At 40.3% G+C, this 23,447-nt stretch overlaps 2 protein-coding genes and 1 pseudogene across 6 annotated transcripts; 1 reads left to right on the plus strand and 2 right to left on the minus strand.

The window, feature by feature from the left end:
• Window positions 1–1,240: 1,240 nt before the first annotated feature.
• On the minus strand, window positions 1,241–8,174 carry LOC110982750 (uncharacterized). Its single transcript, XM_087148914.1, has 2 exons — window positions 7,855–8,174; window positions 1,241–5,221 (listed from the first exon to the last, which is right to left on the minus strand). The coding sequence occupies exons 1-2, from the start codon at window positions 7,906–7,908 to the stop codon at window positions 4,523–4,525; spliced, it is 753 nt and encodes a 250-aa protein (XP_087005040.1). The 5' UTR covers window positions 7,909–8,174; the 3' UTR covers window positions 1,241–4,522.
• Window positions 8,175–12,881: 4,707 nt separating this feature from the next.
• LOC110982724 (uncharacterized) lies at window positions 12,882–16,841 on the plus strand. 5 transcript variants are annotated; one of them, XM_022241361.2, is made up of 3 exons: window positions 12,885–13,088; window positions 13,210–13,266; window positions 15,857–16,841. In XM_022241361.2, exon 3 carries the CDS (start codon window positions 15,871–15,873, stop codon window positions 16,561–16,563), a length of 693 nt encoding a protein of 230 aa, XP_022097053.2. In that variant the 5' UTR covers window positions 12,885–13,088; window positions 13,210–13,266; window positions 15,857–15,870; the 3' UTR covers window positions 16,564–16,841. The 5 variants fall into 5 exon arrangements, with proteins under 5 accessions (XP_022097052.2, XP_022097055.2, XP_022097056.2 ...); XM_022241362.2 differs by having other exon boundaries at window positions 12,885–13,072; XM_022241360.2 differs by having other exon boundaries at window positions 12,882–13,287.
• A 5,369-nt stretch (window positions 16,842–22,210) lies between these two features.
• LOC147796121 (5S ribosomal RNA) lies at window positions 22,211–22,329 on the minus strand (annotated as a pseudogene).
• Between the last annotated feature and the right edge of the window lie 1,118 nt (window positions 22,330–23,447).

The following is a 23,447-nucleotide window of genomic DNA, read 5'->3' on the forward strand; positions in this document are numbered from 1 at the left end:
TAAATGATGAACACATAAATGTCGGTAATTTGTTGTTGCTGAGTTGAAGCATGAAGAACCCTATAGCTGTAGAGAAGAAATATATATCTTTACCTTTCAACGTTCAACAATTGTAGAGGAGATGATCAGTGTGGAAATTAACATTGTTGAGAATCTACATGGCTTTTTTCTTTAATTTGAGGACTCGATTAAGATGACTTATACTACTTTTGACCCACATAAGAATGCCATATGAAATGTACGCTAAGATAAGAGTATTATACAAAGTCATTAAAATTTTCTTGGAAAGATTGCTTTTAATTTTGAGATAATGCCTAGTATATTTCTGGATATGTGGAGTATAACTGATGTGCTTATTCCAGGTTAAGTGGCCATCTATATACAAATTAATTCAAAGAATTTAACAGAGTCGGTGCTTGTAATATCTGTATCATCAATAACGACTTGATTACCTGAAGTTACTTTCTGCTAAATAGCATTAAATAGCGATAACTTATTCGCTTTGATCCAGGCGGATACTTTTTTTGGTCTTAAAGTTATCTGCATCAAAAAATGTTTCCACATCATTATGGCTATAAAAAAAGATTACTATCATCAGCAAAAAGAATAAAGAAGAATAAATCTGAAGATTTACCAAAGTCATTAATGTAACTAGACAATAAGAGAGGACCCAAGATGGAGTCCTGTGGAGCCCCACAAGACATTTTACTTCGTATAGATTAGGTACCGTTGATAACCACAAATTGTTGTCCATTTGATAGGTAGCTTTGAAACCAATCCAAAGCAGTCCCCCTTATTCCATAATATTCTAGTTTTTGTAGAATTTCATGATCAACTGTATCAAAGGCCTGCAAAAGATAGTAGAAAAATATTTATTGCAGCAGATGATGTATCTAAACCGGTTGCTATCTTAGTTGCATGACTTCATATGGTTGAACGATTTGCCCGAAATCCACATGGATTATCGGATATCGCATTATGCTTGTTTAAGTTTGAATACATGCAGGCGATTATTTTATAATCATTTATCAGAATTTTAAAGTACAGAAATAGGGCGATAATTGTTCACCATTGCGGGATACCATTTTGAAACTTGGAGTGATTCGAGCAATCTTCATAGGCCTATCTCCAGGAACAGTGCCTGTTGAAATGGAATAGTTAACGATCAATGTAAAGGGCTTGGAGATTGTTCGGATCACTTGTTTAATTAGCGAACAACTAATTAAATCAAACACAGAACTCGTTTTTTTATTTAATGTCAATAACCACTTCTTCTGTAACAGGAGAAAAGAAAATAGACTGAGAAATTGGGTTCAACGAGTAGTTACTAAAATTTGAATTTTACGTGGGGATAGCTGTACTAGTAAGCTTTCTACCAATATTGGTAAAATAATTATTGAAATGATCAGCAATAAACTGCGAGTTGGTAACATATGTACCATCAACATCAACAGTGTTAATTTTTGTTTTAATTATTTTCCATATATTTTTGACATTACCCTTAACAATCTCAAAACTGCGTACCGGTACTAAAGTAATCTCGCGTACAATTACGAAGAACATTGGTAATTTTATTTTTGAAGCGTACATAATCTGAACGATTGGAATTGGCAGGATTATTGACGTATCTACGATATAGCTTATTCTTATGGGAAATCGACTTGCACAAACTAATTGTGACCCGAGGACATTTTGGAATTAATTTCTTTTGATTTATGTTTAGGTTGCATAATAGGAACACACTTATCCAAGCTCTCTTTAAAAATATCCATAAAATTATCAAAAGCTAAATCGACATCTCCAGCATTTAAAACGGGGTCCAATCCTGAGAGGAAAGATCCTCTTTGAATTTCGCTAAATTTTTCAGTCATGAGTAATCTCGAGATGGGGTACACTGAGGAGCACCATGGTTTACTTTAAGTGGGTACGAGGTAAATATTGGGAAGTGGTTCAATAATTCGATGACTATAATGACAGAATTCGGTTTAAGGTAGTGCATTTGTAAAAATGTCAATGAGAGAAGCTGGTGTATTTGCCGCAGTCCGTGGGCCAAGGAAGGTCCTTCGTCTTCATTTTTAGGTCTTCATACCCAAATCTGGGCTTTTATTAAATTCAGGTAGGACTTTCCTGACATTTGCCTGATATTTTTCCTCAGAATTTGTCAACAAAACTAGCATGGGCTGGAAAAATACATCTTGAAAATTCATCAAACTCCTAATATTCTTATTTATAAATGTCGTTTTTATGTTCCTCATTCTATGATGCTTTACAAGAATTTATCATCTTCAAAGGATTTTTTAAAATGTTCATGTGGGATTTTTTTTCAAGTGTGCCACGTTAGGGAACTCTCAGCTGAATTTGAGCCCAATTTCCAGACACCGACAAGGTTCACAGATGTTAACCAAATGAGGTTTACGTTTTCAAGAAAGAGGTTTGGCAACGATGTGAGAGAAAAGTCAAGTGAACGTCGACGGTGCGCCACGTTAGGTGACGATACCCCCACTTTTTCGAGGGGATGGGCTATTAAATCACCGCCCTCACTTCTTTGTGGTAAGCAAAACTTAAAATGGATCATGAAGAATTTTCCGGCCTTCCCAACAACAAAAATGCATTCAATGTCACTCAAAAAGGGAAAGCAATAAAAAAGCAACAAATATGGCACTCTGATATTAGATTCTGCACGAATGTCATACATGTTACAGATCTAGGCCTATCTCAATATCTTGAACATTGTCCCCATAGTGTCAAATGGTGTCTCCGCCCCCCTTTTCAAATGTCCATAGCCAATTTCCAGCATTTAACCTGGCCTAATTGTATACTTCCGACTAATTTTCGTGTAGAGTATAAATTTTCATACATCCCTTTTCCTCCTTTTTCGTGTCCCCTTTTTCTTCTCAACACCCATAACCTCTGTTGAATGTATAGTGCACATATGAAATTTTACAATTTTTATTTCTCTTAAACAAAAAGATCTTTCTGTGCTATATACCGGTCCAAGTTATGTCCAATCACTGGTTGAACCAGCAAACTTTGGCTGCCCAAGTAGCGATCATTGCTAAGATTTGTAGACTCGGGCAAGTTAATTAAGGTCTACAGTCTACTGTAAGGACAAAAATGCCATTTTTGAAGCCTAATTTGCACATCTCAGTCGCTTTACACTACGGGGTGCCCTTTTCTGCTAGCTATGTCCGGCATAATCTCTATGGGACAGTTGTTTATTCAGTGAACAATTAATGGCACGGTGCGTCTGAAGTAAACTAGGAACAAAAGACACCTCACGTGAAAAAAATCCAAAATGCGACGAAACGCAGGTTAAAGTAAGATTCTTATAAAAGTATAAACGTAATTGAATTATTTGATCACTTCATGCTTGGAAAGTCAGGTTAGCGTAGTGGTTCTGTCCTCGTCTCCCACCTTTGCGATCTGCGTTCGATTTCCAGCTCAGTACACATGTGGATTGGGTTTTCAGTCCCTAGCTGATTTTATGGACTTTATGGGTTTCCCCCACCTCTAAAACTGGAACTGCTTCTCACCGTCTCCTCTCCACGGGTTTCGTTGGGCTTGCAAGCTACAGCGCCTTCGGCGCTGAGTTGAGGAATCCTTGGTATCATTACCAGTAATCATTAATAATAGGCCTAATAATGAATAATTGAAAGAACAAGTGCATTAAAAAAAAGTGGAAAGAAAGGGTTAATTAATACAAATATGAAGACTAAATGTAAATTTCGAACTGCCATGCCCTATAAGGGCATTATGGGTTAACAATTACAAAATTAATGCAATTATCAGAACAAAATATAAATGACGTGCCCTGCCACTATATAAAGTGCTTAAAAGTAAAAAGGTTAAAGGGGATAAAAGAACTGACGTTCACACAGTAATTTTTTTCTTCTTAAAAACAGAGGCGAATAAAAAAACGAACTGTTACTGTTAGATAACGAATGTTTCAATATATCTGCAAAGTTGCACTTGCATCCGGAAGGAATCCATTATGATCTGTATCACATATTGGTTCAGTCTAAAGTACTTTTCATATGACGTTATAAAATATGAGGTTAATGATATAGATTTTCAAGAGTTAATTTTTAAGAGATGTATGATTTTCAAGTTTGAATTTATTTCCCACAAAACCAACTTCCAAAAATATGTCATAAAACAAACTTTAAAAAATACATCTCCGAAAAATTAACTTGAAAAACATATCTTGTGAAAACTATTTGTTTCCAAAAAAGAACATTGCTTCTAAATATACAGTAGATCTCATTAGAACAAACTGGAGAATGTATGTCTCGAACAAACGAACATTGGATAAAACATATCATGTTAATACAAAGTTGGAAAATTACATCTGCTATAAACAGACTTCGAAAAAACATGCTTCACTTTTTGAAAATAATCATACACTTGATGACACTACAGGGCTTTCATAAAAAGTTTCGAAAGGTGCCATACCTACGAGGTAAGGCTAAGCCTGTAAGTGATGAAAATTTACAATAAAAACTTATACCCTGTGTTTCAAAAATTATGCTTGCACATTGCCATTCATAACAACGAATCCACGCGACTTTCCTGTTGCATTATCAAGATCCAGCATTGCCTCAAACAGATCTTGGGCTTTCAACCAAAGTCTTGGCCGTGTGATATTGGTATCAAGTACAAGGAAGCGGTCAGTACCGTCGTGGTAGGCACACAAGGGGCTGTGATGACCATACTTGGTTCTCTGAGGAGTTTGGCCTAACAGGTACCGTTGATAGTTCACGATAATGCCAACGCTGGAATCCTCATGCCGTAGGGCCTCCAGGGCGATCCGACGGAACTCATCCGTGGAGGAATGCTGGCCGAAGTAAACAGTGGTCCGATGACCATGATTGCGCAGTATCTGGCTCACATCTTCCAGCGTCACGCCCCGTGTCGGGATTACATCTTCCGTGATGACCTGCCGAGTTTCTGGATAGGAGAAAATTGCAAGGCCTTGGTACTTTCTCTTGATGTCCTTCTCGATCTCCTCCTTACGTGGCCGGGCTTTGCCACACTCGGAAGCAGCTAATAAAAGCGCCAAGCTTTGTACACCACAATGAGAACAGTGCGCTTGAAAATCAAATACTTCCATCAAGATGCCCTGACGAATTCTGGCCTCATTGAGAAGTTGCCTTCCTTTCCCAGAATCCAGGGAGATTAACTCGCTGAGTACGTTGTTATCAGCTGCTACATTCTCCTCAGTCTGAAATTTAAAATATCAAGGAGTGCAAAATATTGTATTGATTTTCAATTTTATTTTCGTGACCACATGCTCAAAGGAACCGAGAATTGTCTTCGAATCATTGTGCTTGTACACATTACATAACACCCGCACGTAAGACCATAAATAAACAGACAAAAGGTAGCTGAACTTGTAATATTCAGTTTTCGTGGACACGAGGACCACGGTGGCTCAGAAACAGGGAACCAGCAGCGGGAGGGGGGGCAGAGTGAAAAAATGAAAGATCGGGACACTAAGAGCAGCAAAACTGGGACAGCCAAAAAATAATAATAATTAATAAACAAATTCAAAATCGAGGCCGTACAACGGATTACAAATACCATATTGTGATAATGAAATAGATGATAAAACACCGAATTATGTGAAGCAAACGTCTACCCAAATCTTAATCAATTTTAATCTTAATGGTGTCGTTTTGTTAAGTAAACCTGAACACAACAGGGCAAAAGTTCTATTTGCAATGGGCGAACAAGAATATGGAGCTGAACAGAGGTGTAGCCGGATCAAAAATTAAGTTCTCATCGATCACAGGGGTCGAAGTCATTACTTTCCCAACTGCTGTGTGGCTGTTTACTATCTCGCCATTTTTAGTGCGCAATATGTCGCCAAGGTTAGCAGACGAATCTTCCCCCAAAATAACAGACACGGGTGGCAAAGACGGCAGAATGTTTGAGGGAATAACCGACCCACCGACTACTTATAGGCCAAACAGAAATCGGTGGACACGGATATAGGAAATTAGGGCCGGTTGGCTCGCCTGACACTTTTTAAATACTTTTTTACAAAGTATACTTCATAGGTGAGTAGGAAAGAAAGTAATCGGTATATTTATTCATCAATATTAGTAGCCAAACCCTGAGACAACAACACCAACAAATAAAGGCGTGAGTAAGGTTTTTGATTTTTTTTCTCCACCAACATCATGTTGAATGAGCCCGAGGCTTTTGAATCCCCCCGACACTAAAAGCAACGTGTGTTTTGACGGCATTATAAAGAATGGAATAAGCGAAGTGGCTTTCGTTGCTGTACATAATTAGAAAACGCGTGTCGTGGATGTGGGAGAATGTTGTAGAGTCCTTTTGGGTTGAATCCCGTCGTTTTTTCCAAACTTTCCATCATATTTTAATCGGGTCTGTTTCGATTCTACGCTTCCAACTCGGGTCGTTTCGAATAAACAATCTCCCTAAAAACCCCAAATAAATTGAAGAAAGCGAGAGTTAATATATACACATGCATAGTGCATTATTACTTTAGAGTCAAGGTGCGCTACTTGACCAATACACGTTATTTTTCCCATGCACAACATGCACACTCGGCGACAGTTTGGAGTTGCTGCAATGATTTTCCTAAAAAAGAAGTTCTTGCAGTACGGATGAATTCAGGAATAAAGGACAAATTTGGGACAAATTTCGGACAGTTTGTCCAAGCACAATTTATCTTCTGTCCGGATCGGCTTGGTTTCGGTTGAGTTTTGGGTCGATAATATCCTATTTTTTTTAAGGGTTGGGTTGGATTTGGGGTGCTCCACTCTCTTACAGACAAAAGAGTGAAAATCTCACCCTCAAAAAGAGTGCCTTTTATGAATCTACTCCAAAAGAGTAAAAACCACTGTAAAAAGAGTGAAAATCACTGAAAAGGAGCCATGAACAGAGGCTGATCCAGGATTTATTATTATTTGGCCACAAAAAAAGAAGAAAAAGAAAAAAGGAGACCTAAAGGTGGGCAAGGGGCACCAAAAGTTGAAAATACTGTGGTCTACAGACCAGATGCCCCACGGGCCCAGATTTTTTCAATGTCCCTTTCAATGTTTTTTTTTCAATGTCTCATTTTACAGCGAAGTGGAAACGATGGTGAAACATTATGAATTACACACATTTACAATGGTATTGGTATACTTACTACTGTAACAGTTACTGTTTATTAATATCCCATTTTTTTTTACCTTTTTTGGTCTCAGAGCAGGAAGTGGCCGATGAAGGACAACGCTTTTCGAGTTATCCTTGGCCCGGCAGAGTGGAAATTGTTACTCTGTTGGGTAGTTTTCAATCTTTAAAGAATGATTTTCACTCTTTTGGAGTGTTGTTTCCTTTAATAGAGGATTCACTCTTTTTGAGGATGACCTTTCCTTTTCACTCTTTTGCATTTAGAGAGCCGGCGTGGATCTGCAGGAGACAGGGTTCTCAATTCCTGCATGCATATACTGTCACCACTAATTTAAACTTGTCGTGATCTACTAAAAATGTGAGAGCAACAAATATCCTAAGAGTCAAATTGAGCAGTAAGAACATTTTACGGATAATTTTCAGACGAGTTCCAAAGGGTTTGTAGATAGGGTGTCAAGCAGCGTCCGTATATCTGTGAAATTCTTTCCTGACGGTCTAAGGACTAAATGGACGGACACCTGGCCACCGCTACCAATACGGGCTGGCGATTTCAGACTATATCGGAAACCGTATCGTTCCATAATATTTTTGCCCCTTAGGCCTACTAGTAAGCTAATAACATACTGAGTCGCATTTATGGGTTTTGGAGGAAAGCTAGGTTGGTGACGGACACGAACGACAAAGATTTTTTTTTACTATATTCGAACTTACCTGGTAATGACATACAGTCTTAACTGTCGAGGATTCGTTTAATTCAATTGCCATATCTAAAATCGCGTGATATCATGGTTTACACTGTTATCGAAGCCTAAAATTTCTGTTTCAAATTGGAACAGCGTCAGCCAGATGGTCTCAGACTACCGTGAAAATGTGTATGTATATAACATTATGGTAGGCCTACTGTACATGTACATGCGTCGGCTATGTATGAAACGTTAGATGTGACGCAGCCTTTGTTGTTTTGCATGAGAGGACACGGTGCATTCGTCGCCCAGCGCCCGAGCATGGCGCTTGAAAGGACTGATGTCCTTGGCACAGCTAGATTCTGGTGACGGAAATATGTCACACGACTAACCGCAAATGACGCACAGAGCATTATACCCAGCAAGAAATGAGACCGAGGGGTACCCCCCAACATGTCCAATCCCTATACACATTCCAGACTATTGTTACTTAACACACCCCCCCCCCGAGATGTCTGAAAGGAATTCCCCAGATTCCTGCGAGACAATGGCCAACACAAAGTAGGGGGGGCTCTCTCCGTCTCATACCTTGCTGCAAATGCAGAGCATTGAGGGTAAATTTCTGCCAGGAGCGCGAGCTCGCTCAACGTATACCAGACAAGAAAGGGGTACCCGCCTTACCTGTCCAATCCCTATACACACTCCAGACCATTGTTACTTAACACATCCACCCTAGAAGTCTATAAAGAATTCCTGAGATTCCGATCAAACAATGACCAACACAGAGGCGGGGGGGGTCTCTCCGTCCCGTATCTTGCTGCAAATGGCTCAATGCGTTACACAAGCGGCGGTTAAGAAATCAACATTTTGAGCTGCATTGGCTACACTGCCGAAGCAGCTATTGTTTTCTTTCTGTGGTTCGCGGTCATGGTGAAGTATAGCACACTTCTCGAGAGACAGCAACATAAACCCCTCAAAATGCCTTTCTTTTTCTACAGTTCTAACAATAAGCAGTGTTACAGACAATCTGCAGCGGTTTTTGGACAAAAATTGGGGTTAAAGGGGCGAAAAATGCGTGATTACGCAATACCCATTTATACCTGTCAATGCGCCTGGTGGGTTGATAGGGGGTTAGGGTGATTTTTACTAAGTCAAAACATATGCAGCAAGGTATGAGACGGTGAGAACCCCCCCCTTTGTGTTGGTCATTGTCTCGCAGGAATCTGGGGAATTCCTTTCAGACATCTTGGGGGGGATGTGTTAAGTAATAATAGTCTGGAATGTGTATAGGGATTGGACATGTTGGGGGGTACCCCTAGGTCTGATTTCTTGCTGGGTATAAGTCAAAACATGACCCACGTCAGAAGACCAGATTTTTCGGCGTAAAAAACCTCTCCAAAGTACACAAATTGGTGTTAGCAGCATTAAGAGAAACATGCTTTAGGTCATGAAACCAAATTGATAAAATTGAAATATCCCACTAAATAGTGACGTCATGATTAAGAAAAATCTAATTTTTAACATTAACCAGTTTTTTGGTTTTTCTCTTGTCAGTAATCCTTCGCCATAACACTCACGTGACAAACCCACAAAGCGTGCCGTGGACCTGTTGCGTCGTGCAGTTGCCTGTTTACTGGTGGAAATAAGGGGCGTCCTAAGTTAAGTTCCATATCATTTCAGGACGTAACAGTACGACTGCAGCGGGATGCAACGGCCTAACGCAACGCGACGGCACGATGCGACTCTACGATGGCAAGACGCGACGTCATAACATCACAATACGATGGCAAGACGTGCCGGCATTGCCCGATGGCATCAAGAACCAATACAACGTACGTGACGGCACGATGCGACGCCCCGACTACATGACGCCACGACGCCACAATCCAACGCATTCAACACAGCGTAAAAGTAATGACAAAAGAGGCGACGCCACAATGCGACGGCACTGTGTGACGGAGACGTTGTTTCTTCGCGTCGTGGGGTGCACTGAACCAATTCAAGCTCCATTGAAAATAGTGTAAAATCAACCAAGTTTGGAGCCCCATGGCAGGCAACTGAAGTCCCTGAGGCCTCTCAAACAAAAATCAATGTGTTGTTTGGTCCTTCAGATTTCATTTGATTTTCAATTTTTAGTAGGTTAACCGATGAATTTTTTAATTATCCGCCCAAAACAAACTCACCCCCCAAAAAGTGAATGTTGCCAAGCCCTCCCAGCGGCCATTTTTCAAATGACATCCCTCACCTTCTTGGGGCTCTTCTGACTAATTTTCAATCCCATTTTTGTCTGCTTTGCCCTCAGATGGGTGCCCCTGAACCTACAGAGATGATCCTGGGCCATACTGACACAATTCCACCATTTCTTGTCCCAAACAGACCCCTCTTTTCGAAACAATCTCTGGGGGTACTTTTTCTGCGCCTCGGCCTGGCGGAGAATTTTCCTTGAATTGGGACACTGCACCCCGTGGTGTCTGGATGATGGCACGTTGCAACGCAATGTTGGCGGCTACAGAACACCATAATTTACGATACACATTTCTGCCTCTCTCTAGTCTCTCCCAAGGTGACACAACTTGACGGCATGACGGCTCCCTTGCGTCGTGCCTTAACGTCGCAATGTCGTGCTTTAATGTCGTGCGTGCGCCTGAAGCACGACGCGATGCACGCGCACGACGACGCGACGCGACGTGTGTTTCATGGTGTCTATAGAGGGCGCCATTACTATTTTCTTTCATTTCCACATCCTGCGCTTGCAAAATGCATGCCCAGAGCCGCAGGCATTGATTTTTTCTGTCAAGTGTTATTGGACAACTGCTCTCACATAATAAGTGTAAACCCAGAATTCGGCACTCTTTAACTACCAGCCGGTATCGGGACATCTCGTACCCGGGACTACTCGTGCCCCAAATTTCACACCCGTGACAACTCTTACCTGAGTCAACTCGTACCCGGAACATCTCGTACCCGGGACACTTCGTATCCGGGATAATTAATAAAAAATAATTTAAAAAATGCACTTAACTTGTGCTTAACTTGCTTTACAATTTTAATAAACGCTCTCCAGTAATGAAAACACTTTGGACAATATCACCATAGGTTGACTTTGGCTTTGGGCTTTCGTCTTTTTGTGAATTCCCAACCCCCCCAGAAAAGTTAGTATCAATCACGAACACAGAGAGTGAGGCCCTTTTCACTGTCTCCAAATCGGTGGTTCTGAGCTAGTCTTATTTCAGAAATTAGTGTCAATCACCGACAAAAAGACAAGAAAAGCCCATTTCACTGCTTACTGATCAGAGGTTTTTGCCTTAATTTCACAGGGCTGACAGACAGACAGCGGTGCTGCGGTGCAGCAGCCTCCCCTCTTTGGAATTTGCAGCCCGGCCCCCTTGGCCCGACATCTGCCCTATTTCCGGACGCTGGGTTGGTTTTCATTTCCGACTAAATCTCATGACAATGCCATGAATGCGCTAAGTTTCAAAAGTGTGTAGGCCTAGTGTGAATTCAGTAATAGAAACTGTTTGAACTTGAAGAATTTCAACCAATAGTTGGGAAACTAGGGTGTCTCCATCGTGTCCAAGGTTCAACAAAGTATAAAATGTACACATACTCCGTGACAAGAACACAGTGCTTGAGCGTTGATGGTACTGGCATGGGAGGTATGTAAGCAGCATGATTTGGTAAGCTTTTATGTATTTGAGAATATTGGGCATTTTATTGAAATTGCTTAGGGAAATGAAGTCCTTTTCCACACCGCAGTTTTAATTTGTATCGCAAATTTGTCAAGATTCTTATGTTTTCGGGAATGACATGAGACTATACGCATTTTTACGCTTCCCTCTAGCTTAGTCATCTCCATTATACTAGACACTAGGTTCAAAAATTTTTTATATGATAAATAAATGCAACTACATTTTCCACAATATTGCACAAAAGTATGATTACTTTCTTGTGTTGTTTGGGCATAACTGACGTTGCTCAGATGAGAAACTAGCTCTTAATCATCTTATTTCAAGATAAAAGATCAACTAAGGAAATGCATCTCAAAATTGCCAACGTTCATGTTTTTCAGGGATACGTCAAAAATATACCCCATTTCATGTCACTACTAGCAAAAATGTCACATACAGTGATCTGAATCCTCTCAAAGTTAATTAACATGTTTCCAAAATTAGTGCAGATACTGAATCCCAGAGGAAACAAATGTTGTGTTTACTAAACATCTGCATACAGAAAAGGAGTTCTTTGACGTTCTATACACACTCGACAAAACATGCAAACAAGTTTACAAATGGATGACTGGAGTGTAGGGACTTCGCCGTCCGCTCTCCTTCTTAAAACTCCTGCCAGTAGCAGAAGATCCATCCCTGCGAGTTTTTGAACTTGCTCGTTTGGTGGCGATGGAGCGTCTTCTCCGAGACCAGCTTGAATTGTACTTGACCAACTTGAATGTGGCATCCATGAACCGCCGGGAACCCAGTGCTAACAGGGTAGGACCTGCTGGTTGGGTGTACAAAAGATGAGGCGACGTCTGTTCTTCACTTGTACATCCATCTGAAGGAATCTGATGGGTTAACAGATATGTATTGCAAGTTAGGCAAGACACCAACAATGTACAGTGGAACACTGTTATGGCAAGGTCCTAGGGACTCAAAAAATTACCTTGTTCTAATTGTCAGTAATGGAAAACTAAGAAGAAAATATTGGCTTGCAAATCTGATTTTATCGAAACTTCCCGTTAAGTTGGTGAAGACTTTCCTTCGTGGTTGCTTGACTTTCTAGCATCTAATTGGAATTTCAATAAAATAAAAACATACAAATTTACTTCACATATGTGATGACATGACCGTAACGGCCACCATGTGGGAAAAAAAATCAATTATGTCCTCTCTGGGCCACCAGGATATAGTTATGTCTTGTGTTTTTGTACTGTGCCTTTCTTCGACGCGTCACAGTCAGATGATCGTAACCGCTAATCGTGCGCGGGCTGCGTCCGAATCACTTGGCTGCGGCTTGCAATTATGCACACTCACTATGAGAACAGGCCGCGGCCACTACCACAGACTCGTCGGGAATTTCAGGCTGTAACGGCCGGAGACTGGTGAGGTCGTGTCCGAAACGGGCTTCCCAGGCTGAGGTCGCGTCTACGTCTGTTGTCAGCGCGTTAAACCCATGGATAGAAGACATTTGGGTCCGCTGAGCGGCGCTATACAATCTTTGCTAGTAGTACGAACATTACACATGTAGAGGTCAGTACCCGTGCGGGTAGGTTGCATCTGCTTGGCATTGACATGTCATCAACGTGTAAAACAGACATTTTTACATGTACATTCGCAACTTGATCATATTGCACTCCGTTTCAAGAATTAACGTTTGTTCATTTCAGGGCATCCCGTCGATTTTCGCCCATTGAGTCGAGCATTAGTTGCCTGTCACTTGTATTGTAAGTAGCTGGTAGCCAAGTGTAAGTAGGCCCAGTAATTTTGCTAAGTAACGTTGGTTACCAGGGTTAGGCTTACCCCGTAGAAGTTAGCCCAGATGGACTCCCTGACCGTACTACGTAACGAAATGAACACAACGCGTGTGTCCAAACCTGGGCTACCCATAGTATAAAAACTAGAGCGCTGACTCATTTGTGCACAAACCTGTGGAAAACTTGAAAATTTGTACGGCTTTTGTACAGTAATTTGCCTTTCTGCATATATCTGCATTCCAAAAATGATACGTGTAGGTCATTGTCAAACTCAAAGCCAATATGCAAACCCCCTAAATGAACTGTCAGTAAATTAGGGTTTCGTTTTGCTCGCGCCAAAAAATGCAACCGACTCAATAACACTGACTGAATTAAGAGAACAAATTTTTAATGTAGCTGAACTTATTTATCAAAAGACAGCCATCAAAAGACATGCATAGGAAATCGGATCACCTTGCTCGAACGTTACGGAAACATTTGTTTTAAAATAATCAACTATGGATGTGCCGATGCTCTATGCCTGTGCATCTTATAGATGCGCTGACGTTTGCGTATGTTGGACTGGTACTTGAGCGTTGTATTTAGAATACATTACTCGATATTCATTCTATCCGATTGTAAATGTTCTACAAGCATGCACATGGATTCAAAATGTCTCTTATGCAAGGAAGTCGCTTTTGATCGCCTTTTAAAACATTTTGTCTTGAGTAGGCCCTGCATGTACTTCAAAAGTAAGGTGATTTGTAGAGTCCTTGCTCTATGCATGGAGGAATAAAACGTTGCCTCCATACCCAGTGATACTACTCGGACTCAGCCTAACCCCTTTTATGGAGCTTTCCATGGTCCAAGCATGGTGGTACCCTCAGAACTGCCTCAATATCATCTCAATAAAGGTCAATCATTACAGAAATGCTGAAAAGACATGAATCTGCATCTGAGAAAAATGTCCAATTTTGTTACAAAATACTCAGACAATTTTCTCCATGATTTTCGTGGCTCTCGACAGACATTTGTACACAACCCCTGCAGTGGAGCCAGAATGCAACATTCTTTCCTGGTCCTTGTACAATTGGCGTTAGGTATAAGTAGGCCCTGAAAAAAAATTCATGTTAACAGCCCATAATGTGTTTCCTTTTTGGCATCAACCTGGGAAAAAAATCTCAGGAAAGAGAAAAAAATGATGTGAAAAAGCACAATTTTTAACTTTTTAACTAGAGTAGGCCTAATCTGTTGAAACATGAAGTACATGTAGGCCAACATGTGCTTGTTCAAAGGTCGAAGTGTTGGTCCATTTTTTCTGGTGGCGGAGGGGGAGGGGCAGGGGGCCAGTGGCTCCCCCCACTTTTTGCTGGTCCATAATGAAGTGGAGCGTAATGGATCCCTGGTACCTGATGGTCTCACAACTGCCCCCCCCCCACTTTGAAAATTGTTCTGCCACCATTGTCCAGTTCTGCATCATGCAGTACCTGTGGTCTCCCCACATCTTTGGTCAAGTCGAAATTTCACACTTGTCTGTGGAATTAAACATTTTAATCGCCGTTGCTATTGTTACACAAGTCTGTCTATTTCCATGTACCAGTCAGCTGCACTGAAAACAGGAGCCAGGCCAGTCTACTACGAATGGATCTCTTACTCTGTTTCCCTTCACAAAATCCTCCATGAGTATGAATCTACCAAAACAGAAAAAACACAAATATAGAAAGTAAAAATGCGTTCCGATTGAGAAAATGAAGAAAGGGAAGAAGAAAAAAAAATGGAAAAACAAATCCCATGAGTGGACTTGATCCTAGCATGGATTGTGTGGATTGTAGACCAGTGTCTGTACCCATTGGGCCACAGAACTGCAATGCCATAATTGTATGGGGAAATTGAAACTTCTATAGATTGGCAATGGTAATTGTGCAATGCCATAACTGCATGTACAGAATTTGGAAGTCACATTATGGTTACGGTATTGATAGCCACTTCGATTTTAAACATTTGATATGAACTGGCAAACAATAATAATAGATCTCTATCACTTAATCATGTGCTACAGTCCTAGTTACTTGGACTAGGCCTTACCAATGGAAATGGCTGGCGTTTCAATACGACAACCTTTAGAGAACAGTCTGTTAAAAGTGTTTTGAATGTGTTCAGTTCTCTTATCCACCATGCCTTTTATTTTGTGCAATGTCTAACGACTGTTGGATAAGGTTGAGCCCATTTGAATACTTGAATATCCAAATATTTCAACTTCCATTTGATTGCATATTTGAATACGGCTGTTTCACAATAGTGCGCCGCCAAGAGTTTGCAACGCGTTGGCCAATCACAATGCGCAAAATTTGTCGACCCAATGCACGTTTGGAAAGGCTCAACAAATTTCGCGCCTTATGATTGGCCAACGTGTTGCAAACTCTTGGTGGCGCACTGTTGTGAATCGCCCGTGTTGGTTACACCAAATTCCTACAGGAGGATGGGAATTTCAACTGGTATTTAGTCCAAAAGGGTGGATTTATTTCCCTACAACAAAGTGGAAAAAATCAATAGGATATTTTAATTTTTAACCCAAATGTAGGCTCTGAGGCAGACATGGAAGGTGCAGCTACAAAAGTCATTCACCCTATCACTCTGGAATCTGAGGAAGGCCAGCAGCTCCTTGATGAAGCCGAAGCTTGTCAGTACATCCTGGTGGACATGTTCGACTTCCAGGCACATTCATCTCATTGCGGCATCCAGAGTGCTGCCCTCCTTATTGCCTCCTACGAATGCGGTAAAGCCTGCCGGGCAGCGGGCTACTGCAGCTTCAGGCACTGTGAGGACATCAAGAAGCAGTACCACGGCTTTGCCATGTTCAACTTCAAGGAGACGCAGGACATCATCACCCACGATGTCATCAAGACAAGGGGCACCACTTTGGAGGATGTGACCCAGATTTTACAGAACCACAAGCACGAAGCCACGGCATACCTCGCCCAAGAGTCCTCACTTGATGAGTTCCGGCAGCTAGCTGTGGAAGCCGTTCGTCAGGAGGATTCGAGCGCTGGAGTTATTGTGAACTTCCAGCGGTACCTCCTGGGTCAAATTGGGGAGGTCTCTCAGTATGGGCACCACAGTCCGCTGTGCGCATACCACAAGGGTTCCGACCGCTTTTTGATGCTGGATACCAATGTGGGAAAGCCCAAATTATGGCTGAAGACGGAAGATTTGTTCCAGTCAATGCAAGATGTCGATGTTGCCACTGGGAAGTCACGAGGGTTTGTGATCATGGGAGGAGTGGTGTGAGCTACGTATAATGGTTTGCATTTACCAGTATGAATCAAATGGGGTATCTTATTGAAATAAATGTGGATATGCCCGGATAATCTTAGCCAGACAAGAAAACAGCAAATGTGAAATGTGCTAAAATTGCCTGCTGCCAAAAATCGCCAACCTTTTAATGCAAATGTGACATTTGTTTTTTGCTTTCATTGTAGCCTTTTTTGTAATTTCCTGACATAAACATTTAAAACCTTTCCGTTTCTTTAAACATTCCAAAAAAATGTTTGACTCCCCCGCCCCCCTGTACTTACTTGCGTATGTGTGACTGCATTCAATTTGACACTCGTGTCACTTTTCTGATCTGGTTACATGTACTTGGGAAAGTATCCCACAAAAATATGTTGACTAATTATGATAAAATGGAAAGAAAAATGCCGTTGTTAATCTGAGTTCAGAAAGGTTGTTGCAACTCGCATGTAGAGACAAATTGGCTTCAGTGAGTTACGTGAAATATGCAAGTACTGTACATGTATGTCCAATGCATGTGACGGTTTGAATTTGTTCTGTATATGTCCATGTAATCTCTGCATGACCTTTTGACCCAGTTGGCACCTAGTTACCTAAGATTAGTTATTTATCATACATTGCTCAGGCTTACCTAACCCTGTGAGGACATCACTGGCAAATATAAGGGAAGTAATCAAACATGCTGAAAGTTATTTCATTCGCATAGGTGATCTTGGTTACCCAGTTCCATAATTAAGAACTATTTCCTGGCATCATTTGTTGGGCACTAGGGTTACTGGTTTGGATGCACAGCCCTAGTGAGAGCATAGCAACTGGGTCATTCTATAAATTTGGGGTCCATATTTTTCCCCATCCCTGTTATGTCTGGCATATGATTTGTTAATGTTTAGAACTCAATGTTTAGCTTCAAACACTGAATAATAAATAACAAAAAAGTAGTTTGACAAACATGTCAGATGGTATGCATGCCAGAAGTAACAATATCACACTTTGGACCCCAGATTTATAAAATGACTCAACCAGCAAGTCTCATCTCCGGTCACCCCGCTTTCTTTTTCAGTACTTTAAGTCGGTGTGCATTTCATCGCAAAAGGAGTTTTAGTCCACAGAAAGCAGTCTCCGTATATAAAACCAAATGAGTGCAATTCCCATTGAAAATTAATGACAGGTGTTTGTGAGGTGTGAAGTGCACGATTCCACCCTTACTGGCCCACAAGGTGTTGCATCATTATTGCTATTATCCCTGCTCACCAGGCTTATAAACATTTCTCACTACGCACATCTCAGCTCTCTTCGGAGTATATGCAGCTGAAATACAGCCAATTCAGGCACATGTTTAGAAATGCTCTTTGTTGGAGAGAGGCAACTACGGAGGTACATGAAGGTGGTAAAATGATTTGTCGAGTTCTGTACATGTGAGGCAGTTGCTTGCTTCAGACCCTGAAGAGTGTGGCCCTGATTCTGTGATTGAGACAAACCATAAGTGCAGGACTACTCAGGTGTCATCACTGGGAAAAGTGTCAAATTCGTTGTGTCAGAGTACACATTTCTCTTTATATATTATGAGCATGTTGAATTTCATGCATAGTTCTTATCTTCACGTTGTACTTTTTGTGTTGGCAAAGATTGATAAATGCTGTGTTTTATTCCTATCAAGTTCTTCATGTCCTCAATAGCACTAGTTGTTCGTATATTTGATGTAAAGCAGTGAAAAGATGTTCTCCCTACTTTTCATAATTAACTCTTGGCTGTTGATTGACATGCATGATTGAAAAAATGAATGCAAAAATCCACTTCTTGCGCGGGATTACATGTATAAGCAGAGACCACCACAATTTGAATATCGCCTGTTAAATTTTTGCTTGCCTGATGAAAAAGCAATCAATTATTAACTTTAATATGAAAAAATATAGTCTTTGCAGGATGAAATATGCTTAGCATCAACTCTCTAAAGCACAGATCTAGAATGTTGTATTATCCAAGAAATATATGAATTTGTATTGTTTACGTTTGAGTCTTGTGATCAATTGCATTGAATAATTTGTACTCTCCACAAATGAGAGTGGCCTGAATTTGAACACTTCATCAAAACGGTACAAAAGGTGGAGATAGATGGTAGCCTATAGACTGCCTTGTATGTACCTGTCAATCCGGTGTAAATTTTTGTAGTCGTGCAATTTCTCACAGTCACCCCTTTTTTTGCTATTAATATCAATATTAACCCCTAACTCCCTAGGGTGTGTACAGAATCATACTAAAATTGGAGGATTCAGGGCTGTTAGGGTTAATATAATTTGTTTGTCTGTGAAGATTTGCGTCAACTTAGTGTTAAATGTCATAATTTTGTCAGCACAAGCATTGTTCCTGGCCCATATAGTTTTTAGTTGCTTTGTATGTACTTAGAATGTCTCATTCTAAATCGTTTTATTCTACAAATATACAAAAATACCACCTCAGAAGGTGCTGTAGTCGTTTAGTAACACTCTACAACCAAGTGGACCTTACAGGGTAAAGTAAATGATGAGATTGTGCATTCACATGGTTTCCCGGAATCTCCATTGGACGAACTTGATCACATTGTAGTTTTGTAGGGCACTTTGCATGGATTGAACTGCTGAATGTGTGTATATTTACTGCACAAAATGTCACTTGAAACAGTTACCCTATGGAATGTTTATTATTCGTACTTCTGTGTATAGTTTAGGTCATTGTAGTCGGCAAGTAGTTTGCAGCAGTTTAAATATCTGAAATATTTTTGAATTGTGAACTGACTTAGAGTGTTTGTTATGTTTGAATTGAAAACAGCCGGCTACTGAAACTTTTCATTAACAACTGGAATTTAAGTAAAGAATTATAAACATACAATCAGTACATTCAAGCTGAAATAAAACAAAAAAAGATTATTGAAATAACTATTTTGGCCTTCTGTTTAATGGATTTCCTTGTGGAGTGTTTGGTGAATAATTGGATGACTGTTGAGCTGTACGCACAGCATAGTAAGCAAGTGGGAATGTAGGGAGCGGAAAGGCGATGATGGGGGCGCTGTTGATCGATGTGCTTGACGTGTAATTGTACGCGTCAACGTCCGGTTGTGCATGGTGCCTTGTGGGGTACCGGAACAATGGAAGGTACCCCACAAGGCCAGTTTTGATCCTTGTGGGGTACTGAAGTGGTACCCCCACAAGAATTTCACGAAACTGATATTTCGAATTCACTACAAAGGAGGAATTTTCAAGTGCCATTCATCTGTCGCATATTAAAGTGTTGATACATGAGGGACATACGGTCGAAAATTCAACCCAGGAAACTGAATTTGGTTGAAATGGCAGTGATTTGAAATTTTCGTGTTGTGTGGGAGTTTTTTGCACGAGAACAAAGGTATTTCAAATACCTCACAACAAAGGAAATACCCCACAAGTATACACATGTACGGGTGGGTGTGGTGGCTGCCGTGTGACTTAATCCTTGGACACTAAACGAGAGAGGGCGGGCACGTCCTAACGGTCTTGCGATAGGGTTACTATGGTTACGGGGATCTAATCGACACAGGAGGAAGACCCGGCTGGCCCTGGATGGATTTCTTAGTCCTTCGAACTGGTGTTTAAGTCCGGTTACACTGTACGGTTTTACAAATTCAATCAGAGTGGAGCATTACTGTTGATTTTTTAGTGGAGTGAATGTAAAACATATCATTATACAAAAGTTGTAAATTCTCTTGGGTGGCACGACGTCAGTTCAAATTTTTAACACGTAGCAAAGGGGTAATTTTACCCTTCGTGCTATGGATTAATGTGTAGAAGTTCCCGGCCGGTATCCGACCCAAGAATTATTACGCGATAGTCACATAACACACATAAAATTCAGTAGACTTCAGGTACTGGTTTAAGTAGTGTTTTTATTTCTCCTTTTTCGTCATTGATTTTTTTACAATTATCATACTAATTTTAAGAATTACTACAATAGTGAAGTCCAGAAGCTTAAGTTTTTCTTCGATATCATCCACAATGTTAAAAATTAAAATGTAGGCAACTTGACAGAAACTCCTTATAGTTGTCGAAAAAATCTTGCTTGACTGCCCAGAGGGTCCTTCTGTTTGCCTTTTGCCTGGCTTGACCTTCATCCATGCCTACTTGTCATATTTTTCATCCCACAACTCCTTATTTGGCTTCAGTCAGCCAATCTTGGTAGGTGGCATTGTCTTCCAATAGTTATCGGAGGTTTCGTCATCAAACTCAAAAAGTTCTCAATCATCGTCAACTTCATTTATGTCTGATTCCTCTTCAGCGTGGATATTTTCTATGTTCCTCTCTAGATTAGACTTCCATCCAAAGCATGTGTTACGCTGGTGACACTCATAGGGCTTGACTGCAGAAATAACATTCATGTCGGCCCTTGGATGGATGATTTAAATGACAAGAAACAAATGAAATCGTTCGTTACATAATGTATATAAGACATGAATATGTATATCACTGCTCGTGATTTGCTCTTTTCTCTGCTCATTTTGCTCTTTTCATTGTTTATATTGTTCTTTCCATTACTCATTTTGCTCTTTACATCGTTTATGGAACACCTGTCCAAGTTTTATGTATGGCGCCCTCTCTTGATTGTAAAATTGTTTATATGCTTATTGTTGTCTAGAAAACTCGCTCACGTTTTGCTCAGATCCACATCGTTTGGGATGAAGTTCCAAATTGCCAACCTTGCTTTACGTTTTTGCAATCATTGCCTGTAAGTAAATTACTCTCCTTGGAATCTTGGTCGTTATATAAATCATTATAGAATTTATAAGCGATTTTGGGCCTTAGTTTCTTGGAAACTTTCTGCTGCGTAACATTTTACAACTGGTTGAGGAGACTTTCACATTATATCGAGGTACATGTATTTTTCTCTCTAATTTATTCATGTTTCTCACAGTTAGATCCATATTTGCGAACATTTTTTTTCTGTCATTTTTCTCCCACGGTTTATGTAGTTTAGCTACATGTATTGCATGTGTTTACACGTAGGGCCTACATATATTTAGGACACAGTCTAATTTACTTAGTTTGTTCTCGCTTTATATTTCAGTTTCACTCCGTGTTCAGTAACAACACAGAATAAATCGGAGTTTAAGAAGTTTATCCCGGACTCTAGTATTCACTTAATTGGATTTTGGCTGGCTGTCGAATTGCGGTTCGCATAATTTAATTAGGCCTAAACACTGCAAGGAGGATAGTACGTTGTTCATTTTTCTCTTTTCATTTGCTCTGCTTTATTTACAGTTAAACTAAATGCGATCGCACTCCTTTAAAAGATTGAACGCGAGTTGACTGAGCTACAACTCTTGTACTTCTGTGGCCAAATAAATTGCCAAAAAATGACCTTTATACAAACTAAACATTAGTTGAACTTCAACCAAATCATCATTTTTTTCCATTTTCAACGTATCCCATACCTGAACGCTGGCTTGCAAAGAAATTGTTTAGATTCTGAGCATCCTCAATTCTGACTTGACTCTTTCATAATCAGGAAAACCGATTGTGGACTTTAGGGCAATAAAAACGTCCTAGGTGCTTCGCTTATGCGAATAACATGGATTAGATCAAGACTTTCAGAAAAGCATACAAATATACAACCTTTGAAAAAATTGATTAAAAAAAGAGGCCTACGAAACTTGGTATTCCCAGGCGGTCCCCCATGTAAGAACTAACCAAGGCCGAGGCTGCTGAACTTCGGTGATCGGACGAGAACCGGTGTTTTTAAAGTGGTATGGTCATAGGCGTGTGATTCTCGAAGCTTGCCGTAACCTACCTAAATTGACGTCTTGGCAAAAAATTGTCGAGATTCTGAGCAGCCTTGTGTTGGACTTGACGCTGAAACGTAACATAAATAAAGCGATTGTGGACTTCAGTGATATTCAAAAATAAATGTGACCCAATTTGTGAAAATGAGTCCTAAGTCGCCAGAGCCACTTTGGAGTAAGAAGTCTTTAGAACAATTTTGCACAGTGTAAGTTATTAGGAACCCACTGCATTTGTCACCATGGAGTATCCACTTTTATCAGGATGCCAAACTGAGTGATACATCAAAAGAAAAAAGTTGATTTGCTTTTTCCAATACAAATGAAAACTCCAAAAGTGGCTCTGGCAACTTAAGACTCATTTTCACAGAGTGGGTCACAAATTGTCAAGATTCTGAGCATCCTCAATTCGGACTTGACTCTAAAAAGTTGTCAAAAAAGATTGTGGACTGGAGAAGACGGGGAAGTATTTTCATTTAAAAATTCAAGAACCATACTCATGTGGTCTTCATTATATTTCACAATTCCGCAGTGGTTAATCTGGCCTAAGATCACTGGCCCTGTGTGGTATCTCAGCCGAGTGCATTATACCTTGCACTCACTCAAGAGATCACATGCATTTTCGTAATTAAGCGATGTCGAGCAATGGACCTTTGAACGTGAAGTTAAAGGACAGTTGAGTTTCTAATTACATTTCATGCTTTAGAAGGTCGCTTCTGTTGGCCAGTCCTCCATCAGTTGCGTATTTGGAAAAACTTTGCGCAGATAAGTAAGAAAGACCCTTAAAACCCTTAGATAGGCTGTTTGCTTTAAACTGTCTTCGAGAGGGGACTCAGTGAACTTGTTTGATTTCAACGGGTTTTAGGTTTTATTTCTGTGGTTATATATTATGAACGCCCTTTGTAACTTTATAAGTAAAAAAACAAACGAAAATTGTATATGACCAAACTAAGACATATATTGCAATAAAGTGAAATAAACCTAAATGAAACTAATATATAATTTACGAAAGAAATAAATATAGGACGAAACTAATACATAAAGTACGAAACCAATCTATGTATAGGACAAAAGTACATATAAAGGACAAAGGTGATTT

The sequence above is a fragment of the Acanthaster planci genome, linkage group LG18 (genome assembly GCF_054643075.1).
Source record: "Acanthaster planci isolate LZ-2023a linkage group LG18, COTS_SCS, whole genome shotgun sequence".
Lineage (NCBI taxonomy): Eukaryota > Metazoa > Echinodermata > Asteroidea > Valvatida > Acanthasteridae > Acanthaster > Acanthaster planci.